The 19806-nt window shown below is 33.5% G+C and overlaps 2 protein-coding genes across 4 annotated transcripts; both read right to left on the minus strand.

Annotated features, from left to right (window-relative positions):
• Positions 1-478: 478 nt before the first annotated feature.
• Positions 479-5322, minus strand: LOC133676911 (uncharacterized). Its single transcript, XM_062098710.1, has 5 exons — positions 4775-5322; positions 2110-2195; positions 1721-2026; positions 1491-1574; positions 479-1139 (listed from the first exon to the last, which is right to left on the minus strand). Exons 1-5 carry the CDS (start codon positions 5165-5167, stop codon positions 695-697), a joined length of 1314 nt encoding a protein of 437 aa, XP_061954694.1. The 5' UTR covers positions 5168-5322; the 3' UTR covers positions 479-694.
• Positions 5323-9160: 3838 nt separating this feature from the next.
• Positions 9161-15000, minus strand: LOC133697665 (WEB family protein At5g55860). Of its 3 annotated transcripts, none has more exons than XM_062120383.1 (3): positions 14549-15000; positions 11802-12016; positions 9161-11205 (listed from the first exon to the last, which is right to left on the minus strand). In XM_062120383.1, the coding sequence occupies exons 2-3, from the start codon at positions 11970-11972 to the stop codon at positions 9418-9420; spliced, it is 1959 nt and encodes a 652-aa protein (XP_061976367.1). In that variant the 5' UTR covers positions 11973-12016; positions 14549-15000; the 3' UTR covers positions 9161-9417. The 3 variants fall into 3 exon arrangements, with proteins under 3 accessions (XP_061976367.1, XP_061976383.1, XP_061976374.1); XM_062120399.1 differs by lacking the exon at positions 14549-15000 and adding an exon at positions 13947-14521; XM_062120390.1 differs by lacking the exon at positions 14549-15000 and having other exon boundaries at positions 11802-13924.
• Positions 15001-19806: the final 4806 nt, after the last annotated feature.

A 19806-nucleotide genomic window follows, 5' to 3' on the forward strand; every position in this document is an offset into this window, starting at 1 on the left:
AAAAAATGAGCAATTATAATAAATATTGTGGGGAAATCATTATAGATAAAAGATAAATTTTATTGTGGATTGTAATAATAATTTTATTTTTTATTTTTTATTTTTTATTTTTTTATGAACAGATAAACATTTTTTTAGTTTTTTCTATAGCTTTCTTGCACAAGGATATCTAGGTTTTTTGAAGTACAAGCAAATAATGCTTTTAGTCTAGAAAAGAAAAAAAAAAAAAACTTTGTTTTTTAAGGTATTTTAATATTTTTCTACAAGTATTTTGTATAATTAAAAGAATTACTTTCGTATAATTAAAAAAATCATGAGGATATTTTAGTATTTTCACATCTCATACTTTTCTTGGACAAAATTAATGATTAATAAACATGAAAAAAACTAACTTTTATTTATCAAAATAACTTATAAGCGTCATTGTTTTGATTTATAAAAAATAAAAAATGGTAAGAGGTGTTCGGTGGACGAGTGCTAATTCGAAGCTAAAAGACCTTGTATTGATCATATGCACATTCCAACATAAACATTCAAGTTTGGGAATCGAGAAGAAGAAGAAAATTAATTCACACGTCTGTACACATCTGGTCCTGCGGGGTTCAGGCTGAATTCCTTCGCCCTTGAAATAGATATTACAAACATTGGATACAAGAAAGGGGAAAGTAGCCACACACTGGATTTTGAAGTTCTATCACAGCTGTCTGTAGCACTTGTAAGCAACGGCAACTGACACTACAGCACAAACAACAGCAAGAGCTGCATATGTATCATCACGCTCCCAGCTCTCAAACCATGTTGGCATAGCACAAACCTTCCGTGCAGATGATCCCTTACTGCTGTTGATCCGGGATAGTGGTTTCTTGTTGTTGTTCTTCTTTTCAGGTGTCACCTTGGCTGTCCTCTCATTGGCATCTACAATATCCTTCTCTGGTAAGACAGGGTTTTGGCAACAGGATGAACTTCCATTTTGCTGACAACAGCCTGTAGAAACAACTTCAGACCTACTCGAGCTAGTGTTTGAGTTGTCTACCGGTCTTTGTGTAATCTCTTTACTGTTTTCTGTAGTCCCGCCATTCTGTTGGAGCCTACGTTCGTGGAATTTAATCTGTTCTTCTTCTGATAAACCCATCCTGCCCCTGAAAGTGAGCAAGCAAATGCTCCATTAAAGTCTGCAAGGCATATGCTTAAATCACGTCCTAAACAAAATCTGTAAAATTACTAGACATCTAGCATTCACGGTCGCACATCTTGAACTTGGTGAACAGCCACTTTCTACTTTCAATTCCCCAATTTCATCATTGTGACATCTAAGGAATCAAGGGAACTTCCTCCACAATCCTATTGTACAGCTAGCATCTATATCACAAAATCCCCGCCAAGGCAACCAACCAAAGTTTTTGGAGAACAAAAATTAGTGCAGGAAACTAAAAACTACCTCGACAATCATTCATAGCTTTATAAAACTACAGATTATAAATTAAGAATACCTCCACAGCCGGTCTACAATCTCACCCTTCCCAATATGCTGCTCGAGTAATATTTGTATGTCATCTGGGGTGACATACCCGTACCTGTCAGCATTTTAAAACATATACCCGAAAAGATTTGGTTATCTAGAAATATGTTTTGGTACTGCAACTACCAATTAATAAAGTATTTATTCCAAAAGGAGAATCATGAATGAAAGAGGGGGGAAAAACACAGCTTCCCTGCTTACCAGTGTCCAGTGACAGCTCCTTTGAAACTTGATCCAAATATAATGACATTTCCTGCATATTTATGCCCTCCAATGTGTGAGCACGGGCTGACAGATACTTTACCTTGGAGACCATGTAATTCTATCTCCTCTTCGAATCTACTAACCAAAGCAGGTCCACAAACACCACAGCGACGATCTCGGGACCCATGAGAACATACAAAAACATATGAACCCTTTAATTTTTCAGGAGTTCCAGGCAACCATTCACCATCCTTCACAAGCACTTCCTCAACAAATGTGTCGACATCAAAATGCGTCAATCTCCTGCATCATTTGATAAGGATATCAGTGTTTAAGTAAAGAAGTACAAGAGCATCTAGAGCCATGTAAAAGAGCCACTGGTTGACCTGTATCTGATCATATCTGGGAAGATTAACACATCTCCATTTGATGTCTCAGTTCCATCATGCCCCTCACATATTGTTAAGCGGGTCTACAGGACAAAAGCAGGAAAACCTTGGAAAGTAAGAAGCTTAACAGTTGATTTCTTTAACTTGCTTTTGCAAAGGACACAAGGCTAGAAGTTCACTTTAAGCAAACTGTGTAAACAAATACATGGACATACATGTAAGTGTGCACCCCCATGCAAGTTTTTACATCTCTCTAGGAAGTTTTTTTTTACAAAAAAAAATAGCACACGAGAAAAAAATTTGCAAAGTAGCACAGTTGAAATTTTTTTTGGAAAATAGCACACCTCAAGTTGTTGCACTACTTCCAATAGCGCAACCTTTGAAATTTCAAAATTTTCAATGGGTTGCGCTGAAATTGAATTGTGCTACTCTCAGTAGTGCATCTTGGTTAAGGCCTATTAAATTTTAATTGGTTGTGCTACTCTCAGTAGCGCAATCAAGTAGTGCAACCAATTGAATTTTGCTATTTCCCCAATTTTTTTCTTAGTAGTGCTAGTTTGCAAATTATTTTTGCTAGTTGGCTAGTTGTGCTATTAAAAAAAACTCATTATACAGCAAACTATGATATGACAGTTGACAGCAAGGGCCAGTGAAAAAGTCATGTCAATCTAAATCAATGATATATGTCCACTCATCAATGGAACTTCTATGATTTTCTTTTCCTATGCAGAACAAGAATGTTAACCATCCATATAGCCAAGGGTTCCTACAGCCAAAAATGGAACCCCTTTATGATTTACAATACAAAGCACCAATCCATTTGTCTTCCAGTCCAGGTCTACCTAAATTATAGATGTAGCACAGCATAAAATTTAGAAAACCAATGAACCGGAGGATACTGTTTAGATATCTCAGAAACTTCACAATTACAGCTGTGTGATATGATGAACAAGCCATGTGAATTTGTCTACAATGCTTATGCTTTTGTCATTTTACCTATCTGGATCATATAAATAACAGGTAGATTCTCAAGATTGCAATTTGAAAACAATAAAAATATAGAGATAAAGCAAAATGGCCAGAAACAGATCAACTGATAGAGTAAAGCATTATCATATGCGTCTAGCAATCTAAGTTTTTAAGTATATAGTCCAGGGAGGCAACTCAAGAACCAAAAGCATCATTTCCTTCTAAAGCCATACCTTTCAACTTTGAAAACATAGATCGATCTTCAAACAGAGCTATCTAACATAGTTATAGGCATCATAGCATAGTTATATGCGCCATCCAGATCATGATTGACTTTCCACGGAAGTACCCAAAGTACTATTGATCATCCCCCAATGTCTCCAAAGCACTAAAATCAACTCACAGCCCCCATTTACAACTTTACCCGCAATGGGTATCCTTACATTAGTTCAATAACAAAACCAACAGACAAGGCATGATGGCACACCAAATGCACACTTTGAAAAACTGAACCACCATACACTAAAATTCATATAATTGATCATATGAACTACTCCAAACCACCACCAAACACAGCAAGTCCATAAACCACCCAGAGCACAAGTCAATTAAATACCAGAACGACCAATCACTATGAAATTATATCAATAGGAGGCCAAAGCACAGCATAAATCATCATCAAATCAATCTAGTCAATGGATATAAAGAAAACCTTCAAACTTCTAAAATACCAACCAACTCAAAGGAGACATTAATTGATCCCCTAAAATTAAAATAAGGGCCATCCTCCTCATTTGAAGTCAAACCAAAATTTCTCTTCACTCATAGGCAATCCTCTAACTGCAAATAACCTCATCTGAAATCATTAACACTAGAACCGACCACATCAACCTGAAGCAAGAATGATACCAAATAACACACCTTCAATCTAATGGCATTCTGACAAACCCACACCTAAAACCTCAGTCCAGTGAAGCTTAAATTGCAGATCTCCAAATCCCTAAAGCACCTACTACCTTCACCGACCTCAATTCAGTTCACTCAAAACAAACCCAACCCTACAAGAATTCGTAGACATCCAAACATCCACCACCAAAACAGTCCTCAAATTTAAATGAGCTTTGGTTGGTCCCCAAACATAATCGAATTCAACAACACTAAAAATTAAAACCTAATGCATCAACTTGAAGCAAAAATACCAATAAACACCTCACCTTCAAATTAGCCATAGATTGAAAAATCCACAAGAAGCAGAATCACTCCAGTCTACTAATCTAAACCATACCTATCATTTTGAAGTAACAACACCACAAAATCACGCACTTTCAATGATCGAACCAATCCACAAACCACCAAAAATCCCACTTCAATGTATGTTCAATTCACTAAAACTAAATCAACCACATCACGTTGAAGCTAACTAAAATAGCCCCGAATCAGAGACGTTCAAGTCAGCCATAATCTGAACCAATTCACAAGCCAACCCACTTCAATCCACTAAAAATACACCAACCCACATGAAGACCAAAGAGACAACGCAAACAAGAAGACAAAACCAGTTCAAAAATCCCACAAAACCAAACAACCCACCATCAGAATGAAAGCTAAGAAATCACATTAAAACTAACAAACCCACTTCAGTTTACTCAAAAATAAAAGCAACCCATTTCAAGAATGAAACCGAAAAGCACACCTCGTTCTTCATATCTCCTTTCCTAGCCGTGACAGCAGCGGAGAGCAGCCTAGGCAAACGATCAAACTCAGCAGCCTCAATCCTAGGTGGCCAAACAGAAGGGTTCTTGTAACACAAGAAGACGTGGCGGTGATACAACTGTACAGTCCCAGCAAGTGCGCTTTGTCTGAAATCAGGTCTAGAGAACCCAAACTCCGCATCACTGCCGCTGGTCGTAGTAGAATCAATGAGCAAAACAGAGTCGTTTTGGTAGCTATTGGAAGCACTGCCAAAGAGAGAGTTTGAAGGGTCGGGGAGGTAATAGGGCTCTAGAAGGTCAGAAGCTGTGATTGGAGAGCAAGGTAATGAGGGGTTGTTGGTGTATGAAAGGGAGTCGTCTCTGTTGCTTGCCATTTTTCGATTGTGTTTTCCACTCCAGATTGGCTTTTCAAGTTTCCAGTGCAAAATAAAATATTTTCAATCCTTTTATTTTCTTTTCCTTTTCTTAATTACTAAGACATTTTTTTCTTTTTAGTTATTCAAACTGCGTCTATCAATCATGTCATCATTTTTATTTTCTTTTCTTTTCTTTTATTTTCTTTTCATCCGTGAAAGCTTCCAGCATCCAAGCAGGGATTACTCTTCAATTTTAATTTTTTTAATTTGGGTAGAGACTTTTGATATCATTTTCGTTTTCTGTTTCTGTTCTTCTTCTTTTTCCAGTTTTTTGAGCTGTTTTTAAAATATTAAAAAGTTATTTTATTTTAATTTTTTCTTTTGTAAAATATATTTAATCTCAATAATAAGATATTCCAGTTATCATTAATGGTCCCTGCACTTTCCGTACCTTGATGTTTTTAAAATATTTTTATATATAAATATATTAAAATAAATTGTTTTTTATTTTTAAATAATTCAAAATATATATAAAAAGAATTAATTTTAAATAAAATTTAATAAAACAATCGCATTAGAACCAAGGCCCAGCTTGAATTCTAATCATGATCCATGTCCATTTCCCGGTTCTTAAATCCAACCTAAGTCTGAAAATATATGTTAATAGCCTAATAAATAATGAAAATATATGTTAATAGCCTCAATAAAAAATATTTTTACATCAACTTTAATAAAAAGATTCTTTAAAATAAACTAATTAAAAATATATTTGATATTATTTTATTGAACACCTTCTAATTTTTAATTTATTTTTAGTATGATTTTAACATTTATTTTATATTATTAGCAAGATTTATTTTGGTACAACACTTTATGATTGTTATTTTTACTTTATTTGAATATAGTGGCTTTCTTTTGCTTGTTTTTGTAATTGTATAATTAAAAGAAATATTAAAACATACGAACCTGTTAAACATAACTAGGTTAAACCAAATAAGATCTCTTATCTAAGTTGGTTTGGCGATGAACTTGAGTTGATGTAGGTCAACCCAATACATCTTCCTATAACTATTAAAACACAATTAAACAAAGAAATTTTAAAGACTTGAATTGATCCGAAATGATGTTTATCTCAATATTTTAAAAAAATAAGAACGATGATGTCATGGATTTTTTTAAAAGCTAAATTAGATTTTAACTTAGTTGAATAAATTGTATTTGAATTTATCAAATTGATCAAGTCACATAAAATTAATTTTCATATGGTTTAACTTAAAACCTGATCTAACCAATCAACCATGGCAATAAGCCTCGAGGCTGACCTACTAGGTCAAGCTGACTTTAATAATTGCCAAATAGTTTCCCATGACAATACATAAACAATGTATTATTCTTATGTTTTTTTAATACTTTCACATTAAATTATTGTAATATTATTTTTTCAATAAAAACTTACTTTTATGATTATGATAAGATGTTGTCCAAAAAATAAATATTATAGTAAAAAATTGCCAAACAAATTGAATGCACTGGTAGGATAAAAAAGTTTTGATTATACAAATACATTTTTTATCTTTATTTTAAATCATTTAATTTTAGTGGTGTTCGCCTAATTGCTTTTGTTTTTATTAAATAAATACATAGAACAATAAATATAATTTTTTTAAGAGATTAAAAAAGAAGGAACTGTACTATAAAATTAATTTGTTTTGATATAATTTTAATTACCTCTTGTTATATTAAAAAAACTATTTTCATATAAATAAATAAATAAATAAGATTTTGAGGGCTCCCTGCTACACAAGATTAAATATTTTAAGATTAAATATTTTAATATGCATCTATCTTTCAAGTTCTCAACTTATTCTTTAATTAGTATTAACAACTCTTTTTAATATTTATTAGCATATTTAATCATCAATCAATTTTATTAAATGTAATTTTAAACTCACAATTAAAATTATTTTTGTTTCTAGAAAACATGTTGACAAGACTTGTACATTCTTTTTTTGTGTTAATTTTTTTTATTCTACTGGTAGCAAAGTGCTAGCTAACTAGTTAACTAACAAAATACTAAAAGGTGTGACTAAATTACTATAACGCAAAATATTATTCACAAGAATAGTGTTTTGTGTGTTTTTTTTTCAATTTCATCCTTCAATATTAGGTTTTTTTATTATTATTATGCTTCATAATTTTTTTTTGATTTTATTTCTATTGAGTTATATGTCAGTCTCATGGATATAACTTTTTTTTTCTTTTTAGTTTCAACATTAGATTTGTTGGAAGTGGAACTTCATAATTTTTCTTGGTTTGCTTTTTACGAATTTATCTTGATCTCATTATCCAAATCGTTGGTTTAACGGGTTAACTTGAATTGACTCGAGTTATTTTTTGGGCTATTTTTTTTTTCTAATTTAGTTATTTTTCACTTTTATTCTTCAATATTGGATTGGTTAGAGATTTTGTTTTGTAATTGTTTTACTTGTGTTTTATAAGATAATCCTGATCTCATGATTAAGGTCGTGAGTTTGACATGTTGATCTGGATTGATTCTATTCATTTTGTTTGGGTTTTTTTACTTAAATATCTTTTTGATTAGGCTTCATAATTTTATTTTATTTTTCTTCTTATAAGGTTATTATGTTCTTGGTCATTTTTTAATGGGATTTTTTTTAATTCATTCTCCAACAACTTAGTATTTTTTTTATTTTTTTTTTCAATGCCATCCTTTAGGTTACTTGGGAATTAGAATTTGTAATTTTTCTCAAATTGCTTTCCATAGGGTTTATTTTGATTTCATAGATTTAGTTAGTTATTTTTTTATTTCAACCTTCAACATTGAATCTGTTGGAAATGAAACTTTATATTTTTTTATTATTTTTTTTATAAAGTTATCATGATTTTATGATCTAAATCGTAAATTTAACAGGTTAATCCGGGTTGACTTGAATTTTTTCTTGCTCTTTTTTTCATAGAATTTTTTTTTATTTCATATTTAAATGTTGAGTCGATTGATTGGTTGGAAGTTTAACAGTTTATGATTTCATTAGTTACGAATTTAAAAGATTAAATCAGGCTTAGAAAAATCTCATAAGTTTGCTTGATTTTTTTTAAATTTATATTTTTTCAATTTCATCTCTTAATATTTATTTAATTAGGCTTATTAATCTCAATCAAGTTGATAATCTAGATTTTATAATTTTTTTAAAACACTTCATTTTTTTACATTATTAAAAATTCTTTTAACTTGAGCAGCGTAGTAATATGGGCTACCTATCCAGTAAACAATTATTTAGAAGACATCCCCACGTACCCAACTAACAATTGGTGAACGTCCGAGGAAGATCCGAAAGGCAACAAGGCATTCACCTTCATGATGAATGTACTGATAAATATTGGAGTTCCTTTTCGTAGATGTCCACTGTAAATGAGTTTCACATGGACACAAATCTATATATATATATATATATATATATAGGAGCTTGAACTCCAAGGTAAAGATATCTCTTCCTTGATTCTCTCCATCCTTTTCTTCCTCAAGAACACACACAGAACAACCGTTTGGGCTCTCAGCCTCGAAGGGCCTCCTCCTCCATGTTTGCTACCTTGACCATTATAAGATCCTTCATTATTTCTAAAGACTTCCCTTTGTTTTGCAGGTTTTTCCATCCACGTGCACGAACAACCCTTTTATGAAACCAGTCCGATCAATCTACAAGGAACAAACTCATTAATAGAGGTTTTCCACCAGCGAGATTCAGGAGCCAAATTGTCCTCGCTGAAGTACTGTGCTTCCATCAGAAAATAGAAAAGGAGGACCAAAGCGGCTTAGATTTGCGCGAGTTTTCATTGTTTCTCTATTATGTTGAAGCTCACTCGGAAAGGTGAACCTGGCAATCCCAAGAGCAAAGAAATCACACTCGGAAACCGGTAATGATATTTCACTTGAAATGGAAAACCAGAAAATCATGCCTCAAATGAAGATACCAGCGTTTTGGTCACATCAAATTAAAAAAAAGTCCATTCTTGAAGACAAACTCATTTCTACAGCAGAACTTGTTCGATCATTAATCTAATAACTAGTCATATACAAAAGGCACACTTCCCTGACTTGTTTCATCATATTATCGCCTATCTCATCTTCTCAAACTCAGCAAGAGACATTCGGGCTTTTGTTTTTCCCAGAGAAAATTTTATACACAACCAACCATTTCATGAAACGTATCTCTCAACCATTCATAATCAGAGTCTGGCAAACACAAATGTCAAACAGGCTTCTCTCCAGGCAGATAAGAAGGAGACCCACCTTCGATTTGGTTCTTTTTTCTATAGAAGATACCGCTCAGATTAGGTAAAAGTGCCTTTTTAGAGAGAGAGAACTTCTCTTTGTCTAACTTCCGAACCTCAATAACTGTCTGAATTGCCGGGTTCTGCTTTTGATTCCTATAATGGTGCGGGGATGATTCTGAAGCCATCTGTGTTTCTGCCAGAATCCGCGATGCAGTATCAGCAGCCTTCTTTTGCTCTCGTTCACGCCACCTTCGAAGTTCTCCCTCCACTGCCCTCTTGGCTGCTTCAGCCATCTCAGCTCTCTTCGAAGCCTCCTCAGTTGCAGCTCTCATATCCTCAATATCCTTTTGCGCTGCCTCTAACCTCTTGAGAGCCTCATTTTCACTAGCCTTAACAGCTTCTATTTGAGCCACAGCGGCTGCCACTTTCATTTCTGCCAATGTGTCAGACTCCTCAACTTTCCGGCTTAAAGCCTCACACTCTCCCCTTGATATTGTGATCTTGGCACCAGATTCAGAAGTTGAGGCACGTGCAGCATTAGTTCGCTCAGACAATGCCTTAATTTGATCTAGAGCCCTTGTTTCTGCTGTTTTTGCTTCCTCAACTTCTTCCAAAGCAACCCTCAGCTTCTTCTCAGCTTCTTCTAATGCAATTCTGGTGGCTTCAGCTATGTTCTTCAACTCTTCAGCTTTGCTTTTCATCTCTTCAGCTTCTTTTCGTGCACTCTCTGCTTCTGATGATAGCTGGTGGAGAGTAGAGATCATCTCTTCAGAAGCACCCTTTGCTTTGGATTCCTCTACAAGTGCTTGTTCTAGCTCAGTCTTACTTTTGCGGAGCTTGACATGCAAGTTCCCAGCAATGGATTCAGTTTCTGCTTCCTTCTCCTTCAGTTGAGAATGCTCCTTCTTCACATTCTCCAGCTCCAGCTTAAGAGATTCCAACAAGCTTCGCAAGGAGTTTTCCTCTTCTGATACTTTTTGTAGGAACTCCTTCGCACCATCTAGCTCTGAAGTGACAGTTTTCACAGAATCCAGATCTGAAGCCTTGGCATTTTCCATTTGCTTTTGCAGAGCACCAATCTCATTCATTGTTTCAGCCAGCTGTTTTTCAAGATTCCAGGCCAGTTCAGGATCAAATTCATTCTTCAACACAAGAAGTTTATTCGCTGATGCTTCCAGGGTAGCTTTATATGATTGCCTCAGAACATCTTTTTCAGCAAATATTTTTGCTTGCTCTTGGTGTGCTTCCAGAGCCACAAGCTTTGCTTGCCCAATTGATTCCTGAAGGGCTGAGATTTCCTTGGAGAGCTCACTGACTTTTTCCACATTTGCTTTGGCAGCATGTTCAGCTGCTGCAGCTTGGTTGAAGGCAGCAAGCTTTGCTTCTAAGGAAGTATCATACTCCTGACGAATTTTCCTTAGTTCTTGCTTTGTGGCATCAAGTTCAGTAAATACAGTCATGTATTGTTCTCTTGTAGATTCCAAGTCCTGCTTCCTAGTACCATCAGATCCAGGAAGGTCAATATTGCTCGTTTCTTCAATTTGCTTAGCCTGATTCTTTGCAGCTTCTGTTTCCCTAATTGCTGATTCCTTTGATTCAGTGACAGTTTTGAGCTTATCAGTGAGGTCCTCTACTGTTCTTTTAGCCTTTTCAAGCTCTACAAGTGCTTGGGCCTTTGTTGTTTCAGCATTCTTTACTTGATCCTTTAACTTGTTCATTTCTTTTTGGGCCAGGTGAAGCTGTGTCTCCTTGGCCAATACCCTCTGTAGTAAAGAAACAATAAGTTAGTCACTTGTGCAAACAAGAGCAACACTGAAAATATAAATTCTCTGCACATTAAAAATTCACAGTAGATGATGTTAAAAAATACAATCAGAATAATTATCAATATTTTCATCAAACAACAACTTTAGTTTGCATATTCATTATCTTGAGCAGCCATAGAAAGGGATACATTATGATTTGTCTTTTAGCTATTTATAACCTTAGAGGATGAATGCACAGCGAAAGAGGGGAAAAGATAAGCATGCCTTAACTATCATGATGAATAACTCAAACCTATTTGTAAGGTTTTATCAAACCATGTTTTGAGGAACAATACTACTACTAACCTTTGTGATACTCCAAGCTACACAAATATGACTTGCCTCAATCTATTTGTTTAGGAATACTAAACATTGCTTGCAAGTGTTCATGGATCCATACAACAAGATAGATATCTATAGGGAAGACAGCGTTATATACACCATATAGTTACTCAAGTAAAGTTTAGCCTGTGGAAGGCAGGTTGGATAAAGTTTAAGAAAACCAAGAACACTAGGCAGTACTGTTTAGAGCCAAAAAGATGAATCACAATTACCTCAGCAGAATGGGGTTTTGCCTTCCTGATGGCAGGTTTTTCCCCTGAGAAAGCACCTTCACCAAAGAGGGTAACGGCATCTTTGACAGATTGAAATGGTGCCCTGGTATCTATCTCTCCCACCTCCACTTTAGGAGAACCCGTAGTATTTTGGCATTCTTTTGCTCCCATATTGCTTTATTAATCTATTTTCCTCTGATTTCTCAAAAATCCACCTGTTAGGAACAATAAAAGACAACCATTTATAACTGCTTCAGAAAAAAAGCAAACAGACACATGAAAGGATTGTCATCCTGAGTTCACAACACTGAAAACATGCCTCAGCAGATAGTGTGTGAACCTGCAATCCACAGAACATAAAGAGCCATATGCATCTTACAAGGCTAAATGGAAGAAACATAGGGAGATATGCAACCCAAACATAGACTTTTGTTTTTCATCCTAGAAAAGTTGCAAACCAATCATGGACGAAACCAAAGGGCACAATAGAACAACTTCATCTCATTACCCACAGCCACTATGTTCCTTTACCTGATTTATACTTCATAGTCTACAGATGCCCTCTCAATCCTAAACAGCACAAACAAATGACTTCCCAAATCAATGGGAGCCCTAGGGACTATCGATCTAGCGGTATTTGAATGAAAACACTTTCCTAACTATCTTCTCTCTCCCTAACTATGTATGTACAAAAAATGCTGTGTGTTCAAGGTCTTGGCACCTAGAAAGCTATATAATAAAACACAACAAAACCAGATAAAATTTGGGTAATCAGAATCACAAAAATCAAATCATGCTTTGACAAACTCATAACAGGACCTCATGCCAAGAAACCAGATCATATATGAAAAGAGAAGACTGATTCTTTCTTTTTAATTTGAAACTCACTAATTCTATCTTCAAAACATGTATTAAGAGAGTTATCCCTGTCAAAGAACCATTCAACACGGGTATGGCTTGTAGAATGGTTTTATATTAACTCTCTAATAAACCCTCTCAAGTGAAATCCCTGAAACTTGCAAGGACCAACACTATTTTGTGCTGAAATTGTAATTTTAACTAAAGGAAAATAGGGGATGGTAGGATTAGAAATCATGACCATTTGGTCATTAAAGCTCCGATGCCATGTTTAAAAACCATTCATCCTAAAAGCTTAAGTTGTTAGGTGAGACCCCAAGAATGGTTTTATATTAACACTCTAGCATCCCCTAGTGACAAACACATAGATAGGCACAAGGACTTAGAGCCTGGAGCCATTCACCTTCAACAAAAGTGATCCAAATTCTTGTCCAAGAAGGCTACTTGACATTAAACAAGGGAAAATAAAAACCAGATAAAGCATGGAATTGCAATTTACTGCATTCTCAGTAGCAACTTTGCTACACAAACCAGTGTTGTTATACAAGTTGCAGGGTACCAAGTTTCTATAGACAATGCACCTATTTCATCTAGCACCAGAAATGGGTTTTACAAGCTCTTTAAATTTTGCAAACTTCTTGTGCACTTGCTCTGGCATGACAATACTCCAGAAGATAACAGGCCTTACCATAACAGTAGTCAAAACCTAACTGAAGCCTAAAAAGTACATACAAGAGAGCCTCCCTTGTTCTTCCCCAAGTAAATTGTACAAAAGGGATGTAATTTAAATCATAGCCTTCACAATCCTACGAAAACTCCACAGAAAACAGCTTCAACTTTTGACCAACTGTAAGCTTTCAAAATTGAGATAAGTATAAGAAAAGGATAGAACAACAGTTAGTTATGACTTGAATTTCCACCATATAAATGTACTCTCCTATAAGGGAACTTCAATCTCCTCTGAAGCCTTCAACAAACATACAGAGATGCATGAAACAAGATTGTCAATGAAAGGCCTAGAAGATAAAAGGCAGAAGATAATGAATCACCAACAGAAGCAAACCATCATTTCCCATGCGTACCATGTTTATTTTCTCAAACAGTAAAAATAAATGTAATCAACGATGGAACAATTTCATAATATAAATTTTGACGTTGAAATTATGCAAAGGAGTGACATATATAGCCAAATGAAGATGAGTCATCCACAACCATAAATAGGAGCTCAGTTGCCAACAAAGAAACTTCTCAAAAAATCCATAGTTGTCTCTACCTAATTCTTCTTACCCTTCTCTATCCATGCTCCAGTAGTTGCAACTTAATTAATCATCCCAGCATTGTTAACATTCTCTTTCTTGGTAAACTGTGTTTTTCCCTTGCAATTCTAAGCGATGCTGATGCTACATCTCTCACAAGTTTGTGGCAAGCATTTTGCATAGTAACATTGTCAACTTTTTCTTTAGAAAAAATGAGAACATTGTAGTTCTTTTAACAAACTATGAACCAAATCCATCTTCAAAACAGCTAACTCACACTAGGACAGGGCTTACAAAATTAATACTTATCAATTCTAGCTGAATCTGACCCCAATAGCAATCAATTGATGTTTTACTTGTTGATAAATTAAATTCTCACAATGCAAACACTAAAAAAAATCCTATCATGCAAACATAACTTTTTAATCCAGATAATCACGACATAAACAAGATTACCACAATTTTCTCACAAATTCAAGCTCAAACCCTAAGCCTCAGCATCAAATAATTATCAACTAATTTTAAAACAAATGAACAGAACGCTAGAAAACAACAGATATAAAGTAGAAGACAGACAAAAAATTATGAGCTTGAAAGCAACTAAATAACAGAAGGAATACCGAAATTACTTACCAAACATAAAACCCTAGACAAGCTTAGAAGAGAAACTAAACCAAAAAAAGTCAAACTTCACAAACTTGACATCTACAGTTCACAACCATAAAAGATTCTTGCTCATCTCCTTCTTGATCTTATCCAAAGCCAAAAAAATCTTTTAGCCTTTCGATACAAACACAAAAACCCACCAAGAAAATTCTAAACTTCGAGTGAGAATCTCCAAGAAACTTCTTCAAATGATTTTCTTAACCAAGAAAGTAGTAATCTTTTTTGCATAAAAAATCTCTGTTTTGAATCAAGATTCAAAAAAGGATGTCCTTTTTTGGGAATCTAAATGGTAGCAGTCGCAGTTTAGAGAGAGAGAGTTTGAAATTTGCAAAGCTGTTTAAAGACAAATTTTATATCAGAGATTACTGTAGAGAGAGACTTTGTTTTTTTTTCCTTTCCCAGACAGAGATAGACAGGGCGAAGTCATCATGCTGCTTTCTAATGTTGTGCTTTAGTGGCAGTCATGTCTTTTCACTCGAAACACAGGGATACGGTCATTTGTTTTTGAATTTTAAAAATATATTTTAAAAATTTTAAATTTTTTTTTATTTTAATATATTAATATCAAAAATAATTTTTTAAAATAAAAAAATATTATTTTAATATATATTTAAATAAAAAAATATTTAAAATACAATGACACTATTTTCAAACACCCAAACTAAAGAATAGTCTCTTTACTGCCACGAGGGATGCCTAAGAAGTTGTTTAATGGGTAAAACTTCTTTTCTGTCCTTATAAATTCACCAATATTATACTTTTACCCTTAAAGTTTTCCGATGTATATTTTAGTTTCCAAAAAAAAATCTTACGTCACTTCCAACCCTTAATAAACTATTTTTTGAATTTTATTTTGAAAAATAAAGTCAATATCCTTATATTTTATATATAGTCTACAAAGTTTTTAATATTATATTTGCTCTCAATTTATATTAAGATTTTATAATATTCTTCAATCTTATCTAAAATGATAAAAATATGTTGGAGTGAGAAACTTAATCTAACCTAATTTATTTTTGAAAATAGGAGTGAGAAAATTAATTTGAAGGATATTTCATTATCTTTTTACACTTACTTTCTTAATAAATTAGGTGGGGTTTGAGTTTTTTAAGTGAGAGTGTTTTTGTTTAGAAATATTTACTAAAAGGATAGATTAAAGAATGGCTAAAAATATAAGAAAAATTAAAAGAAATTAGACTAGTAGAGAGCACAAGTTGAATTATTTTCTAGTTTTATTTGTGAGTTTATTTCAAGTTGGATCTATATGAATTTCATATTAATCTATAATTTATTTTGTTTATATCTCTAGAATCCAAGGCTGGAAAAAGAAGCTCAAATGCCTGTTTTTATTTATTTTTAAATGAGTTTGCGACAAACCAGCCAAATATAAAAAGAATTAAAGAACAAAAATATCCATTACAAAAATAAAATCTCAAAAAAGTAACAAATAATAATAATAAAAAAGAAGATAATTATTTGTGGTATCACTTCAAATAGTCGGGTCTCAAAAGGGCACGTCTAGTTTATTAAACAAGAAGTCCAATAAAAGAAATAGAAATATTCCTAATAAATAAATAAATGGGGATGTATTTTTGGCAAACTAAATTAAATGAGATCCATTGTGAAATCTCATATATAAACCTTACATCATCGGATCTCATAAATAGAAATCGAGTCTAATTATTATTATTACAACCAAAATAAAATCCAAGATTGCCAACTAAACATGCTATTATTGCGCACTACGCATGAAAATAATTGCTGCAATGCCTGGAAAAATAATAAAACATAAGTTGCTTAAAAACCAGAGGCAGCTATGACTTTTATGAGCTGAATTTAAAAATAATTTTTATTTTATAAAAATATATATTATCTTAATATATTTTTTTTAGTAAAAAATACTTTAAAAAACAATCTTTTTCCGCGTAACCTATTATTTCATTTAAGAAATCAAGGGATGATCATTTTCGATTCGATCCGGTTTTTACCACTAAAAATAATCAAATTGAAATTTTATAAAATACAGAAAATAAAACCGAAACTGGTTCTAACCAACCGTTTCGGTTCGGTTATCTTATATCAAAAACCGAAACTCAACCGACCGGTTTTGGTTCTGTTCGGTTATTTTATATTAAAAACTAAAAACTCTATTGTTTTTTAGGTTTTTTTGGACTTTCTAATGAGTTTCAGTTTGGTTCGGTTTTTTTATTTTTAACTAAACCGGTTCGGTTTGATTGAGGTTTTTCGATTTCAAGTTTATGAAACAAAACTAAATATTTTTTAAAATATTTTAATTAATTTTTTTTATGGTTCAGTTTTTTAAATTTTTTAATTTATCAATTCTTTTCCTTGCCCTAGATATTACCGATCTCTATCCTTTCACAGGACATTTCGGTTCCAAACACAAGTCCACTCGCTATCTTACTCATGGCAATTATGCTGGAGGTGGTCATGGTTCAGGTGGCAGCAGGACAATGGTTCAAACCACCGTTTTTTTAGATCACAAGCACCTTGCAAGCAAACCGTCTTAATCTAACCACCTGATTATTAAAAGAAACCAACGAAACTCCTCCAACTAGGTGAAGCAGTCATTCCAGTTTGTAGCTAACATGCACACGCACTCTTTTCTTCTCAACGCGAAGAACACAAGGAAAAAAAAATTAAAAGCATGGTTTACGAGACCAGGAACACAGATAAACTGGGATTATACCTTTTGTGCAGCTTTGAACCTTGGACTTTAATGAGGATTTACTCAAGTTTCAGTCTGAATCCTGACGAACCCAGGCCCCAAGCTACTCAAATCTGATTCTGATCTTCCTCCGAGGTGCTGTCTTTCAAAGACGAGTACGATTTGCTGACTTTAATGATAGGCTGGGGTTTACACTCCCGCCCACGTAGTCAATGTCACAGAATCCAAGGCATTACCAATACAAGACACAGACCTAAAGCCCTGATGAATCTCGGAGCTAACAGGGACATTTAAGGTCTGAATATAGATCGAATTTTTTCAAACACAGGCATATCATGCCATCCACTGCTCCAATGGATCCAAGATGGTCGGTCTAGCTTTCTAGTCGCCTTGTTGACCCAACACCCGTCTACAAATTCGACTTGGGTGCTGTCTATTGAGCTCAATAAGGTGAAATCCCGTGTTTTTAGTTAGATTTTGAGTTTGTTTTTTTGATATTATTAATTTAAGTTTTATAAATTTTTAAATTATTAAAAATTTATATAATCATTAATTTTAAAACCTATTAAATTTTAAACAGTACAAAATAATAGGTGACAAATACATTAACCACTCTATCCCTCGTGGACACACTCAAATAATTACAATACATTGATTAACCTTAAAAAGAACGTGTAATATAACATATGCACACCACTTTAAAGCTACTAATGTAAGATTCAAAAGCCATTTTCAAAATCATGTCCATAGCTAGCTTTTTTAATGACGGGCAGCCTGAGCATGCATGGTACCGCAATTTGGACCTTAATTTGGTTCTATGCTTAGCTATAATTAAGATACACGTGTAAAGCTTACGGCTCACTTCAAGACGAGCATCCTATATATTAAAGAAGAGCTTCATAAAATTATATAATTATCATCATCTAAAGAAAGAGAGAATGGGAGCATTATGGCTTACCTAACAAGCTTCAATGAATAAATAAATGCTAAAAGTAGAAGCCTTATTGGAGTTAGTAGACATAAAAGCTATAATCAATGGAGTCCAAACCCAACCTTATACAAATACTTAATCTACTAGAATGTCAAGTTTGATTATTATATTATATTTTTTATTTTTATTGAAATTTTTGTTATTTTTTTTTCAATTCCATCTATTTATGAGACCATCTCGATTTTATATATGTATTGGATCTCAAGTTTTGTGACTTATCCTAGATTAACACGGGATAATTTTAGTTTGTTTAAGTTATTTACTGTTGTTATATATTTTTTTAATGATATTATTAAATTAATTAAGTTTATTAAATCCAATAATAACCTAACTCTTGAATTTCCCGTACTTTTTTCTAAGTATTTTTTTTACATTAAAAAAATTTTGGTCGGGCCTAACCTGGATTATAAAACTATAAAGATAAAAAAAATATAGTTTATTCTAATACAATGGAGTGGGAAAATGGGACTTTTTTTTGTTTATAGAAGTAGAATAATTGAAAATGAAATTGTCAAGGGGAGGGCTGCTTAGAGCTGCTATATGTAAAATGGCTATTAGCATTTGAGAAAAGAATACAGGTACGTGCCTACGTGATGTTCAGTCTCTCTCTTTTCTTTTTTTTTTCTTTTTTTCAGTCTTTATTTTATTTCTAGGTTGTGGTTTTGGCAAGTAGTGGCAGAGGAAAGGCAATTTATATGTACGTCCAACGAGATAGCGTGAGGTTTCAATTTATATATATGTATGAAAGAAGAAGAAGATGACGAAGAAGAAGATGATGAAGAAGAAGAAGCCTGGGAAGACGACAGGGAAGTACCAGCCGGTCAGCAAAGGTCATCGCCACCGGCCAGTGACACCGACTTCAAGCTTGTTTATCAGTATTCACGGGTGGCCTTTCTTGCTGCTCCCCTCTCTCTCACACGTGTGATGTGTCTGTCACGCACTACAATGTTATTTTGCTTTAGATTTGCATGTCAGTGAGTGTGGTAATTATTATAATTTAAAGTACTTTTTTATCTAAAAAAATATTAAAATAATCTTTATCTCTCTACCATGGAAGTTTGGTTTACTGGGTTCCTCTTAGCTTAAGGAAAAAAAAAAAAAATTCAAACCACTCGTCTTATATTAGCGCTATTGTTGTTTAAGTGCTATTTCCTAATCAATTGAGTAATTGTATTTTATATGTGAAGTCAAAAGAATGGATGATACATTAATAACATGAGACCAAGCACAAAGGAAATAAATTCATCTATATGGCCACTACTCTACTAAGAAATTGAATGGTAAGAGTTTGAAATTAAGAGATTTGTTTTTCCTGTGATCTCAGATTCAAGACCTGTAGTTGCTAATATGATGGCCACTAGAGACTTACATGGTCGTTAACTTCAAAACCTGTGAGATTAATTGAGGTACACATATACTGACCTGAACACCTACGTTAATCAAAAAAATAAAATTAAGGATCCAAAAGTTAGATTCCAAGAAGAAAAAAAGCATGGAGTGATTTGATTACAAGTTTATTTAAGTAATAGTACTCCTATGATGTAA

The sequence above is a fragment of the Populus nigra genome, chromosome 1 (genome assembly GCF_951802175.1).
Source record: "Populus nigra chromosome 1, ddPopNigr1.1, whole genome shotgun sequence".
Classification (NCBI taxonomy): Eukaryota; Viridiplantae; Streptophyta; class Magnoliopsida; order Malpighiales; family Salicaceae; genus Populus; species Populus nigra.

What these genes read in the sequence shown, in the direction of transcription:
- LOC133676911 (XM_062098710.1), bottom strand. Translation starts at nt 5,167, where the DNA reads ATGGCAAGCAACAGAGACGACTCCCTTTCATACACCAACAACCCCTCA. An exon ending in CCAGATATGATCAGATACAG is followed by an intron (nt 2,027 to 2,109) that starts GTCAACCAGTGG and finishes CAAATGATGCAG; the next exon opens with GAGATTGACGCATTTTGATG. An exon ending in ATTGTAGACCGGCTGTGGAG is followed by an intron (nt 1,140 to 1,490) that starts GTATTCTTAATT and finishes GCTCACTTTCAG; the next exon opens with GGGCAGGATGGGTTTATCAG.
- LOC133697665 (XM_062120383.1), bottom strand. Translation starts at nt 11,972, where the DNA reads ATGGGAGCAAAAGAATGCCAAAATACTACGGGTTCTCCTAAAGTGGAG. An exon ending in CAAAACCCCATTCTGCTGAG is followed by an intron (nt 11,206 to 11,801) that starts GTAATTGTGATT and finishes TCTTTACTACAG; the next exon opens with AGGGTATTGGCCAAGGAGAC.